The sequence below is a fragment of the Rutilus rutilus genome (genome assembly GCF_951802725.1).
Source record: "Rutilus rutilus genome assembly, chromosome: 3".
In the NCBI taxonomy this organism is placed as follows: Eukaryota; Metazoa; Chordata; class Actinopteri; order Cypriniformes; family Leuciscidae; genus Rutilus; species Rutilus rutilus.
The window spans coordinates 50,723,513-50,737,354 of record NC_140211.1 but is presented as its reverse complement, the minus strand read 5'-3'; the positions used below and the strand labels follow the sequence as shown (position 1 = coordinate 50,737,354).

At 39.3% G+C, this 13,842-nt stretch overlaps 1 protein-coding gene across 5 annotated transcripts in view; it reads right to left on the bottom strand.

Moving 5' to 3' along the window:
- The window catches only part of cacnb2a (calcium channel, voltage-dependent, beta 2a), a 41,785-nt gene extending 33,717 nt beyond the window's left edge, over positions 1–8,068 (bottom strand). For 2 of the 5 annotated variants that reach the window (XM_084404136.1, XM_084404140.1), the window contains exon 1: positions 798–955. In XM_084404136.1, coding sequence (XP_084260262.1) covers positions 798–863 — 66 coding nt within the window. In that variant the 5' untranslated portion in view covers positions 864–955. Of the gene's footprint in view, positions 1–797; positions 1,636–7,951 lie in introns of those variants that run through there. The other 3 variants (XM_084404137.1, XM_084404139.1, XM_084404138.1) reach the window with 3 other exon arrangements.
- Between the last annotated feature and the right edge of the window lie 5,774 nt (positions 8,069–13,842).

The window sequence follows — 13,842 nt, the reverse complement described above, 5'->3', positions numbered from 1 at the left end:
AAATTGGGATAATGTAAGTACACAAGTCAACTAAATGTATAGTGGTTTTTGGATATTTTAATCCAAAAATCTTACATATTGTGCCTTTAAGAGTGCTTTTTGACATACTTAAGTAGGACTTAAGTACATCTTTATATTTTTGGATTGTTTTAGTATGTTAGTCACATCAAAATAAGTATGACAAAAGATTTTTAAAACATAATTTTTAAAAATGAACTTTAAATAAAACTTTTAGGCCTGGTTTCACAAACCAGGATTAGGTCTTAGTTAAATTAGGACATTTAAGTAGCTTTTATAAACGTGCTTTTGCATTACTGATGACAGTGATGAAAGTGATACAGTACAGACTGATACAGTAATGTAAGTGTATTCTTTAAGTACACTTAAGTTGCTTTTTATATAAATAATATTATATTATCTGCAAGTACAGTTGAACACTACACATGCACAATCAATACAATTAAGCACACTTATAAGGCTAGTAATAATAACAAAACATATTAGAATGTGTGCATCTCTGTATGTATTTCTACCCCCTTTCGTGCACTCGGCTTTAGAGAGAGATTCAAGGAACTGTTTAGAGATTAAACCTTAACACTGAATAGACACTATGTTAACATCGAATCATGGTAACCTAATGTCAAGCAAGGTCAGAAGTGAAATGTGGGTGTTGTTATCATTCAAGAACATGCAGACAATAACTCACTCAGTATCATACTAGCATATCCTTTCGCTGTTAATTTTCAAACGCACAACTCACTCAAAAACACAAATAGTGTTGATTAAGAGCTTCTTACGCCAATGTTGTTCTTGACTCGGTTTCCTGTTGCTCGTTTCAGCAGTCGTATCCAGGAGGCCTTCATCAGCCAATCCAGTTAGAGCATCTGCTCTCCTCACCATACCAACCACAAACTTCAATAAACTCTAAAAACAACTATACACTGACCATCATCTACCAAATTATATGCAAACATTATACTTAAACCTGAGAGCTGCTACTGTCAAAAATGAAATGATCGTAAAGTTAAGAAAAAAACAGCTAAATCTATATCAGAGTAGAAGGTCCTTGTTTGATAAAGTGCACAAGAAAAGCTTTGACTAAAACTACAATTTAACCCAGATAAAGTCAAGTGCTACCTAATATCTTGGCAGTTGCCCGGGCTAATGTTATCAATGCTAGATGTGCTGTCGCTGTGGGAACGAAGAGTTCTGCTGTGTTGTTGACGATGGCACGCAATTCCATGTGCTTGCTCGCGATCCCTGCGCATAGTGTAGGCTATGATGAGAGCTGCAACGGCCTATGCATTTCCTCCTAAAATGAATGAGACTCGGTCCATCCCGCTGCAGCAACACCACCGAGCCAGGCTGTCATGCTCCTCTATGAAGAGCCCTTCCCCGCTCCCCAGAGCCCAGCACTCCGACGCTAAAGATGCAAGCACGTTTGCTGCAGTGATTTGCACCTCTAACAGCCAGGTTTTATTTCACACGTTGTCATTCCCGCCTTCTGCATATTCCTCAGTTAAACCATCAGGCATCCAGATTTCTGTAAGATTTAGTCTTCCTGTGTCTCTGATACGTCCTCTGTTTTGCCTCCACTCAGCCCTCTTTTCTCATCTCCCACCCTCCCCATCCTCCTCGCTCTCTGCCTCTGCGTTGGTCTTCAGTCTCTCCATCTGTGAGTCGTCTTCTGTGATTTTAATCCTGCTGCACGTTTACTTGTGTGTGTGCGCGGGAGCATGTGTGCGGTTTCTGCAAAATGTGCATCTGCCCTTGTGAAAAAAGAAGTGTGCTTAACTGTATTGAATGTGCACTTCAAATCTTAAAATATTTACATTTAAAAAACTGTACTTGCAGATAATGTAAATTAAACTAATTGTAGCCTACTTAAAGAGAGAACACTTTTGACTGTTTCTTAACACACTTAAAAATGTAATGTCAAATTAAAAGTTCTACTTGTACATTTTAAATAATTATCTATGTTTTAATATTCTTGTTGTGTTTTAAAGAAGTACACTTATTTTGATGTGTTGGCTAACATACTAAAGCACATGTAAAGTTCTTGATTATAATTTTAACTGTAGTGTGATATTTTGTTGTTGTCGGGGAACTGGTTAGTTCCTACCTGTGCGAAAGCCACTTAAGTGTCCAAAAAACATTGCATTAATTTTACGGTCTTCTTAAATATATTAAAATATATTATAAGTACACTTTTTAAAAGGGTTTGAATGGTTTCCCAAGAACCCTTAAAAACTGTAAACAGCACATAAATTGTCTCTCATTTTATACTAATACACAAAGGTCTTATAAGCATTTAGTCTGAGATATAACAGGTTATTTATTGCATTAAGTGGAAGAGATTGTTGAGAAACTTGCACAACTGACACTTGCTAATATTGTTATTATTAAATAAACCTATTAAATTTACAACTGATTGTCAGTATATTATTTAGGCTATATCAGTCTACAAAATGAAATTTTTGAGAACTGTCTTGCACTGTCTCTATTTTGTCTTACCTTGTAAAAGTCAAGGACTGATTTACACAAAGTCTAATTTTCCAGCACCAAAAATATTATATATATATATAGATAGAGAGAGAGAGAGAGAGAGAGAGAGAGAGAGAGAGAGGCCAATCTACTTCTAGTGTAACTAAAATGAGCCAATGCACATTGGGATCCCTGCAGGGTCGCACATATGGCCCCCAGCCTAGACCTGGTTCTCAAGGATTCAGTGGGATATAGGCCTGGCGCCAGACGCTCCGGGTGCCGAGGGTAACGGAGGATTCAACAGGTTTTTCACTCTGGAGACATGAGCGCAACATTAACCGGCTCTACACGTAAAAAGTAACCGGCTCAACACGTAGGCTATAGAACCTAGCGAATGTGTTGGGTGTCCCCAGCCCACAGCTCTACAAATATCTGTTAGCAAGGTGCCACGTGCCAGGGCCCAGGAGGATGCAACACTTCTTGTTGAGTGAGCTCGCAGCCTAAGCACGCAAGGCACGTTTGGGTGCTTCGTATCCACTATCCAGTGGGCCATCCTCTGCTTGGAGACAGCCTTTCCCTTCTGCTGGCCTCCGTAACAGACAAAAAGCTAGTCTGAGGTCCTGAAGCTTTGAGTTCTTTTTACGTACCGTCGCAGAGCACGGACGGGACAGAGCAAAGCCAGGGCTGTGTCTGCCTTCTCCGAGGGCAGCACTTGCAGGTTTGCCACCTGGTTCCTGAAGGGAGTGATAGGAACCTTGGGCACATAGCCAGGCCGGGGTATCAGTACCACATGGGGGTCGTGGCCCGACACATAATTTTAAGTCTGCTGACTGCAAAGGCTCGAAGGGAGTGTTCTGAAGCACCAGAATAAGGTCCCAAGAGGGTATGGAGGGAGGTCGAGGAGGATTTAACCGTATTGCCCCCCTAATGAACCTGACGACCTGGTCATTGCTTCCTAACTAACTTACCTCCTATGGGGTCGTGATATGTGGAAATAGCAACAGCATAAACTTTGAGGGTGGAGGGAGACAGCCTTCACTCCAACCCGTGCTGCAGGAAGGAAAGTACGACACTAATTGAACATCTTCAGGGACCCTCTCTGTGAGAGGAACACCACTCGACGAACAGGCTCCACTTCAAGGCGTAAGCGTGTCTCGTAGACAGTGATCGTGCAGAAGTGATGGTGTTAAAGTATAATTCCGGTATTTAGCACTTTGAGTCTCTTTTCTGGTTTGTTTTGGATGAACTAGAGTGGTGGACACAGAAATTTTGACGATGGGTCCTGTTTCGACTTTTTGACTCGTTTAGAATCGCCTTTGACCGCTTCAAAATGTGGCTGGCTACGGGCATGCATGAACATGTCCTTAAAACAACCCTTAACGTTGGTTTTCAAAACTGTGCAACTCACCGAGTGGTTAGTGGTGTTCGTTGATGATTAAAAACAAATATATCGGCGCAATGTATGATATCAATCCGTGTTATTTGCTATAGTGGAAATATTTTTTTAGATACCTCACAACCGCGTATAAACTTCCGCTCGATATTTGAGTCTGAAGCGCAGTAATATCAACGAGCAATGAGTCCTCTAACAGAAATCAATGGGATTTTACAAAATGCCAAATAAAACACGACAGAAACTGTATTTCGCTACGCTACTTGTTTTGGAACATCAACGAACATCACTAACCACTCTTTGAGTTGCACAGTTTTGAAAACGAACGTTAAGGGTTGTTTTAAGGACATGTTTGTGCATGCACGTAGCCAGCCACTCTGAAGTGGTCAAAGGCGATTCTAAACGAGTCAAAATGTCGAGACAGGACCCATCGTCAAAATTTCTGTGTCCACCACTCTAATTCATTCAAAACAAACCAGAAAAGAGACTCAAAGTGCTAAATACCGGAATTATCCTTTAAGTACCTCTGGGGGTAAGTCACCTAGAACCTCTGCTTCCCATTCAGGGACCAGACATGGAGTTTCCAGAGGTCTGTGCGCAGGTGGCATAGGGTGCCCCGTCTCTGAGAAAGAAGGTCCTTCCTCAGAGGAATGCGCCAGCAAGGGGCTGTCGCAAGGAGCATGAGTTCTGTGAACCAGGTCCGGTTGGGCCAGTAGGGCACAACTATTAAGACCTACTCCTCGTCCTCCCTGACTTTGCACAGAGTCTGTGCAAGTAGGCTCACGGGGGAAGCTCCCAAGTCTGCTACTGACTGCAAAGAACTGCTGGGCCAGTCCTCGACAGTGTCGCCGAAAAGGCCACCTTGTGAGATGGGAGCATTGAGAAAGTGTACTTTGACGACCTCTCGGACCTCTGCAAGGCCAGCCAGGGGGCACTTCTGGACCACCAAGGTGGACATCGTCTGGTCGAGTGCCTGCGCCGTGACTTGATCACGGTCAGTCAATATGCGCAGCTCAACCCCGACTCAGAACTACCCTTGTGCAATAAGAGTGCCTTGGCCTAGCATGCAGGGCGGAGGTGGCCTTCCAGAGGCATAGCCACCCCACCGTCAAGGGTAGTGAGAGAGGTGAAAACTTTTATGTAGAATTTGGCACTTTTGGCGTTCCATATTTGGCATATTTAAAAGGACCAGCAATCCCATCCAGAGGCTGCACAGCTTGTGATGCGCTAGAGGGGGAGGGGCCCTAGGGGGTTGGTTCCCCGAAGGAGAAGCCCTCACCGCTCAGGTCACCCAAGCTATTTTACCGAAGTAGACCCTACAACAGAGAATAGGCAAGGGGGCCGCGCACCTAGAGCGGCGAGCGAATGCTGGGTTGCCGTGACAACCCGCCCTGCAGCCCGGCAGCTTGACAGCACACAACACGCTGAGGAGCGATAGACCTCGTGATCTCCATGGTCTCCCAGAGTGTCGAGCAGACCAACAACAGAGGGGACTCAAGCTTTCCGGAGAAAGAAGTACATTTACTTCGTTACATTTACTTGAGTATTTTTGGGGTAAATTTGTTCTTTTAAGAGTAGATTTAAATGTGGATACTTTTACTTTAACTCGAGTACATTTCTTCTAAAAAAAACGGTACCCTTACTTTGTTATGCTGGGCAACGTTCCTCTAGTTACTTTAATGCAATGCATGATAAACGTGTAGTTTATTCCAAGCGCGCCGTCTCTTTTTTTTCTGGGGCATGAGCGATGCCCTATTCACAAATGAGAAATGAATCACTCTTTTGAGTCAATTCTGTTTAAAGACTTGATCAAACAAGTTGGCAAACCGGTCTAAATTGGTTCGCGAATCTGAGTTTGAATGATTTGTTCAGTTTCCTGCATGCACTAAATCGTCTGAAGTGGTTTCTCACTTGGGAGTCGTAACAGGAAATTAAGAGCATTGGATGAAGTGGCCGTGGACCTACAGTCAATTAAAAGCAAATCTGCAAATGCATCCTATTGTTTGCAAGCGATGATGAAGATCTTTATTAGTTAAACATTTATGTATGCTGTCTGTGAATGATTCCACAGGTAGAGCTACATTCGATTTCAATTCATTCAACAGATTACGCCACGATACCAGTACTACAAAGTATGACATTACCATTTTTTATTTATTTATATTATGCATTAAATAGCTACCATTGTTTACAGAGTGTGAAATGAACACCTGCCAACCCGCAGTCATTTTGGGGTTTTGCGCAGTGGAGGCAAACTGTTCATCTAGAAAACGAATGCCTTTGCTTAGACACAATTAACCAGTTTATACGCGCCTGCAGAAATATACATTTGATTGCATTTTGAAGAACAGACGGAAGAAGATCCGTCAATGTGCATTTGATCGTAAATTTGTGTTCAGATGTTCAGTAGCGGTATAAATACACAGAAGGTCATAACTGAAAAGTTCAGGGAGTGGTGCTAAGGTTAATGTGTATAGAGACCATGTTTGAAAATAACATACCATCTACACTAAACCCTACACTAACCTAACTAATAGTGTTATCAAAATCAAATATTTGCTAAAGCAACTATACCATTGCTTCCACAAATATTTGAGTTCTTTTGTGGAGTATCATGACATTCTACATTCTACATTGCTTTGCAAGGACACCCGGAATGCTGTACCAGATGAGCTACCGAGCAAGTTTACTATATCTGAAAAGTTGTACGGCATATGGAGTTGATGATGTTACGCAACCATCAAAATGTATTAGTTTACAAATCATGCAAGTGTTTTGAGGTCATAACATAATATTGCACAAGGAAATGTGTGAAAATAAGTTGTTATTAATCGAATTTCTGCCCTTGTAATCATAATTGGTGTGAAAAGGAATACAAATTGGTGTTTACTGCATCTAATGTTCATTTCAGCTGGAAACTGTAGTGACTTGTATGTACGTTTTTGCAGTTTAGCAGAAATGCAGGTAGAGGCACATTTTTCCAATGAGCCCATGTTCATATTATTTTATCCCTTATAATTGTCTCGCTTACTCACACACACAATCACATAGACTCAGCTGTGCTCCTCAGGCAATTTAGAGAGTGTGAAACACACACACACACACAAATTCACTTGGATGTATTCGACCATGTTGCACTCTGTCATTTCAAATTAGAACACCACACATCAATGTGGATAATTACACATATTGACTAAATCCCAAAGATTTACATACACACACACATTGGGACAGTCACTATGTAATCTTACATCTATGATTTAAGAGATTAGCTTACATTTTAAAGTGTTTAAAGGTTGCAGTTAGTAGTGCAAGTTATTTGTCTCTTTTTCTCACTTGTCTTTCCTTTTTCTCACACTTTAAATATTAAGCTGTTTAATTTGTTGTGTAGTTATTTGTCCTCGAGATGACTAGCAAAAAATATTACCCTGGTCTAGCCACCTACAAAATCACATGCTACAAATGCACACATTTATATTATAAGTGGAGCACCCATTAACTGCATTAAATGGTATTTTCCACACCTTTTCACTAAACAAAAAACAATAAAAAATTAACAGTTGTATTTACTATTCTTGTTTTCGGCCTATATGCCGAACCCAGTAGGAAACGTGTATGAATGTTATAAACGAGTCTTAAAAGAAAAAGTACAAAAAGTGATCCAGACATTACAGATGAATTTCTAGTTATTATTACTTGAGTTTTATCAAGCCAAGCAGTTGCAGACAGTTCTTAAGAAACCTAAAGTTCAGTATGTCTATGTACCATGGCCTACGAAAGCTGTACTTATTCTATACTTGATGTTGAAACCCATCGCATACGTAGTTAAGACAATCACAGGCTTGTAATAACACCTTTACAGTCTCTAACACATTCAAACATCAATGCAAGGTTGTGAAAAAGTCTTCTGGAAACTTTCAGGAAATGTGTTATTACCACCCACAAAATCCTAGCCTAGAAAATTCCAGAAAGGAGCCGTGCATTGTTTAAAAGAGAAGAAAAATGGAAGTTGAACGTCACAAAGACTGACAAAAACTAGTGTGTAAGCAGCTTAAAACTCATATTGGGACTCACCAAATCAGACTCCTCGCTGGTTGAGAGGTACATGTCTATGAACATCTGTCTGTGTGTGTGTGTGCAAAATGTGTGTGTCAGAGAGCACTACTCCACCCAGTTGCTCTACAAACAGTCCTAGTAAGAGAAGGGGGGAGAAGGAAGAGCGGTTTCCTCTCGCTCTTGTGGGCTGAGTTTGAAGGGGCTCAAATATGTGCTTGTAAAATGAATGGTCTGTTAGTCTACATTCTCTCTCCTCCCAAAAGCACGTCAAGTTGCTCTGCTAAACCCAGAATTCTCTCTCTTTCCCACGCTAAGAAAAAAACCCACTGTGACAGTCCATCCCACAAACAACCCATGCTCTCTCAGACATGCACATAACCACATGTGGAGTCACACACGTACCAAAGGTTAGTAAAAATTATTCAATGCAAATAAGGGTAAAATGACTAAATAAACATATTAAAGTGACAGCCCTATAATTCAATAATACAGATTTGGGATATCTGAATACAATTAATGCGTTACGTATTCTGAATCCAGCCCTATTCAGCCTTTTTTTGAATACATATGTTGTTTTGACTATGTACAGATGTGAAAGAAAATCAAGTGAGAAACGCTTGCTCTCCCTTCCCCAACGTTGCCAAACTCCTCCCCCTAAAAATTGCCCTCAAAAGTGGTTTTGTGAAAAGTTTTATTCAAAAAAGAACCATTTTCTTCCCCTCAGTGTAAAGAATAACAATGTAAAGAACCCTTTTCCACTATAAAATAACCTTTTGTGGAATGGAAAGATTCCATTGATAGAACCATCAATGCCAATACATTTTTTTTAAAATGCTTTGTTTTTAGGAGTGTGTTTGAATAAAAGTGTAATTTTGAACTAAACTTTGTAACTTTGTACTGTACATGGCCTGACTGAGCGCAAACGTTAGGTCAAGGCAGGGCACCCCTTACAAAAAAGTATTCAGCAAATTCATTTTATTCAGGAACTTTACATAAAGTTCAACAAAAACAAATTGTTGAAGTTGTAAATAAAATAGATTATTGGGGTAATTTTTACAAGAAAATTCTCTAAATACTTCAAAATGTCATGTTTAATGTAACGTTACTTGCAATTTCTTTATAATTATTTTTACAAAACCAAGGTACTTCTAATTTACTTTTAAGTGTATTTCAATATTTCTTGGAACTAAACTGGCCCGCTGTAAATGTATAATAATTTATATTTTATAACTGTACTTTAAGTGTAACAGATAGAGTTTACGTCAACATTTATTTTGTATTGCAAGTATGCTGTAACTATATACACAAGTACTTTTTATAAACTAAAATTGGACCAATTTAGTTCCAAGTATTGAAATAGTACACTTACAAGTATACTAGTACTATATTGACTTAGAGTATACATGAAAAATTTACTTGAACTTAAGTTTACTTAAATAAATGAACCTGAAGTATAATTGTTTTGTAATGGTTATCATTAAAAAAGTTTTCAAAACTGTTCCAAACACACAATGCTTATTTCATATGCAAATATAAAATCAAAGAGCCAAAATATATATATATATAAAAACGGACAATTATTTTTTATCACCGTTATCTGTTTTGATGTAAAAATCCTACAAACATGATTAGTGTTACGTCTGATCTTTTGATTGTTTGAGTTTTGTTTGATTTGGATTTCCTGTTCAGTTTCCTGTGTTAGTTAATGGGTGTGTCTCAATCAGCTCCCTAGTTTAGTAGTCTGGGCACTGATCAGGTAGTCGGCTATTTTTTATTTTTTTATCTCTATCGCGAAATCCTTCCAGTGCACTGAAACGTTTGTTTTCTAAAAAGTCCCACAATGCACCGTTAAAACCAGGGAGCATCAATGCTATGTTCCCTTAACGGAAGTTCAAAAGGGTGAAACCACTACAGCCAACTCACTACACATAATGACACGCGATAGATGTTTTTTCAAATACAAACCATTATTCAATTATTTGTCAGCATAAACATACATCGCTAGACAGGAAATGAACATAACCGTTCAAGAGGGAATTTTGGTGGAATTGGACTGCCTGGAGAGGCTGATCAACTTGAGTGACATTGAACCAGTTCCCCTCCTTGTTTCAGTCCTTGAGCAACCTCCTTCCCTGCCAGTCCCATCCTGCTGTTTAAATGTTTCAGTTCCATCTGAAGTCCCACTCTGCTGGTTCTGTTACCCAACACCAAGCTTGTTTCGTTGTCCAGTGATGATGCTCCAACCCTGTCTCCCACTTCCAACATCTCTGCCTGTCCCATATTGGCCAAGGAGGCTGTCTGTGAACTCTGTCTGTCATGTATTGACCAAGGAGGCAGTCTCATAACAGTCTTCCTATGCTAGCCAGTTCTTCGGCCCAGTCTCCGCTGGCTCCCTTCGGCTCCTCCTTCGTTGGCTCATCCTAGCAGCTCGGATCTGCCTTGGACTTCCAGTTCACCAGCTCCGCCCTGGTGTGTCGACCCCCTGGCTCCACCTCGAACCACCATGCTCGCCATCTACCTCGGCCCGTCGACCAGTCGGCATCATCCTGGTTCCTCAATCACTCGCTCCACCTGCGACCATCGTCCTTATGACTCCCTCCGGCTCCATCTTGGTCAGTTGTGGCTCTGCCTACACCACAGACTTCCGGCCTTTGGAGGAGCCTGACGGAGATGAAAGTCTCTTCACCTTTTCAGCTCCGTCGTGCTCCTCCTTCCTTCGGCTGCGCCTGGGTCTCCACCTCCACCAGCTCCGCCTCTGTCAGTTGACTCCCTGGTTCCATCTTCCTGGTAGCATGGTTTAGGGTCACTTCCTGGCTCCTCCTGCCGTCGTCTCCTCCCTGGATCCTCCCTCGTCCTGGCTTGTCTCCTCTGCCAGCACCTCATCCTCTGCCTAAGCCCTCTCCTGCCTTCCTCTGTTGGACATTTTTGTTAAGGCGTGCTTTTTTGAAGGGGGGCTAATGTTACGTTTGATCTGAGTGTGTTTTGTTTGAGTTGGACTCAAGTTGTTAGTTTTGCACTGTGTTCTGATTTAACCCAAATTAAAACTATTCAGATTGTTATTCAGCTAATACAGTTATGCTTTGTTTCTCAATTTACTGAGTTTACAATCTAGACATTACATCAATATTCTTTTATAATCACATATTTCTTGTATGCTGTCTATGACATGAAAGAAAGTCTTATTAAAGAAGACTAATGCTGTACTCTTAAGACAAAGAGTTTTATATGGTTACTTAGATGCACACCAACATATGCACACACTCAGTTTCTCCCTTTCTCACCGTAGCCCCAACACTAAGTGCGTAAAAATATAAATATATATGGCCGTTACAAATGAAACAGAGACCATTTCCTTACCTTGACCTTCTTAGACATGTTCACTATCTAACAGTGGGGAAAAAAGGATGGTTACTACTGCAACTGTCCCTCTGATCAATAATTCAGACTTGAATTCACAATGACTACATGTAGTTTCCAATTACAGTTATCAGGTTAGTGAAAGAGACTATGTTAACAAACAGCAATCACAAAAAGCTGTTCGTAAATTCTTGTAAATATCGGGATGTAAAGCAATTCGTCAAAGGGAATCTATAATGCTTAATTACCCTAACCCTTCTAGAAAAGGTTTCATGCTTAAATGTTCAAAAAACAAATTTTTGAAATATTTTATATTACTGCAGCACCTCTCTTCCCATCTGTTTGGTTCCTGTCTATATGAAGCCCCTCCTTTGAAAAGCACAATGTGCTCTGATTGGTCGGCTGGAGCAGTGTGTTCTGATTGGTGAGCGTGTTTGGGAAATGTCACTCCCCTAACCATAACCGCGAGTTTCAACACAGCGCTAACGCAACTCAACCACTTTTTACTCTTTTTTAAAATAAGACTGCTGTGAATTAAAATGTTGCAAATATGAAATGGTTTGCAAAATCAAACTGGATTACAAAACCTTAAATGCTACTTGTGTTTTTTAGATTGTAACAAGACTCTTCCACAAATCTGCAGTCAAGGGACTTGTGGGTCTGCAGTATGATTTATATTAACTACAGCAATGTTGATATTAATCAAAATTGTATGTATGTTGCCAAATGTCCTTAAACTTACCATTATGCAAAATAAATGCACTTAATTGTATTGAACACTTGTAGTGTACTTTAAAAAAAACGTACTTGCAGATAATATATCATATTAATGTAATGAAAGGCCACTAAAATGTACTTAAAGAGAGAACACTTTCATGTTTCTTAACACTTAATTACACTTTTAAAAAGATCACTTTGTAATAGTCTGTATTACTGTCTTACTTTTACTTTGTAAAGTTTATTTTAAAGTACATTATATTTGAATATGTTGTTGTGCTTCAAAAGTACACTTATTTTGATGTGCTGACAATCATACTAAAACATGTAAAGTACTTGATTGTAATTTTAACCTGTGTTATTCAATATTACATTTAAAGTTTGTACTAAATGTACTAAATTGCAAATGTGTGATTGCAAATATATTTAAATACATGACATACATACTTTTCAATACAAATTACATTAAAGTGTATTTTCAATTCACCATAAATGGTTGTCAGTACATTAAGAAGTACACTTTAACTATATTTCAAACACAACAGAAGTAATAATACAATTTAATTAATTTTAATTTTAATTAAGTGGATCAAAAAAGCCCTCTTAAGTTCAGCTAATTGCATTGAATATCAATTTAAACAATAACATGCAATTAAGTGTCCGGCCTTGCAATCAATAATTATCAAAATTCCATTACATTCTGAGCTCATGGTTCTCAATATATGAAAAATGAACTTTAGATTGTATAATCAGGACCACGAATGGGGTCAGTGGTTTTGGATACAAATAATGCAGATATTGCTCAGGTATAGTGTTCAGATGAAGAAGTAATCATGGATTTGGAATAGACATACAAGTTCCACTAAGACTCTTCCATTACATAATAGGATACCAGCCACCACTGGTATGGGGACCCCAGTTATCACCCATCTTAAGTAATATGGCTGTCAATCAGGGCTTAAGTGGCCTAAGTCCCAGGTATGTTGGTCCCGTCAAAATCCTAAAACAAATCAATCCAGTTCCTAGACAATGAGATTTTGTGACATGATATTCTGTGGCATGCAGATCCCTCTCCAGCCCACCAGAGAGAGCTCTCGCCTCAATATTAGTCCAAAGCCTCAGTTTGTTTTCCAACTCTTGGTTGTTATACTTCCTGTTTGGAGCAAATGTATGTTGCTCTCCTGCTTTCCATACCCAGGTGTGCAGGAACTCAATGAGGATGGAGCACAACTTTTAAAAATAATAATTCCCAGTAATTTACAGAGTGTATAAAGAGAGCTATAGCTTACTGTATATCTAAATATGCTAGTACATTTCTTAAAAAGTAGGCAGGTACTGGACCTGCAAAATGGATAAAAGTAATATTTCAAGTGAAATATTTCAAAAAATGTTTAATCTCACTAACTACTGGGTAACAAATGCATCAGGAAAGGTAGCTACATTTTTTAAATGTCTATTTGCATATTTGTATGTCTATCTTGTCTAAATAGTTTTGGAGTAAAGAAATAACCTAAAGGTGATACACAAGTATGCTCGTTAAATTGGAATAAACCTAACTGAGGAGAACATTCTAAGTGTGACTTTAAACATAACAAATCTGTTACAACAAAATCTTATTGGAAACACAGCATTCTGAATCTGTTAATTCTGAATAACAAATGTTTAAGTCCCCATGCTTTGACCAAAAACACAGATAATTCATGTGCATTATCAGTGATCAAACTGAGCATGTTAGTTGGACCCTCAACACCAAACTTTATATTGCAAGTCATTGCTGTTTATTTTATGTTACTCATACTAAATTTTATAATGTGACATTTTTCTATATTTATTTG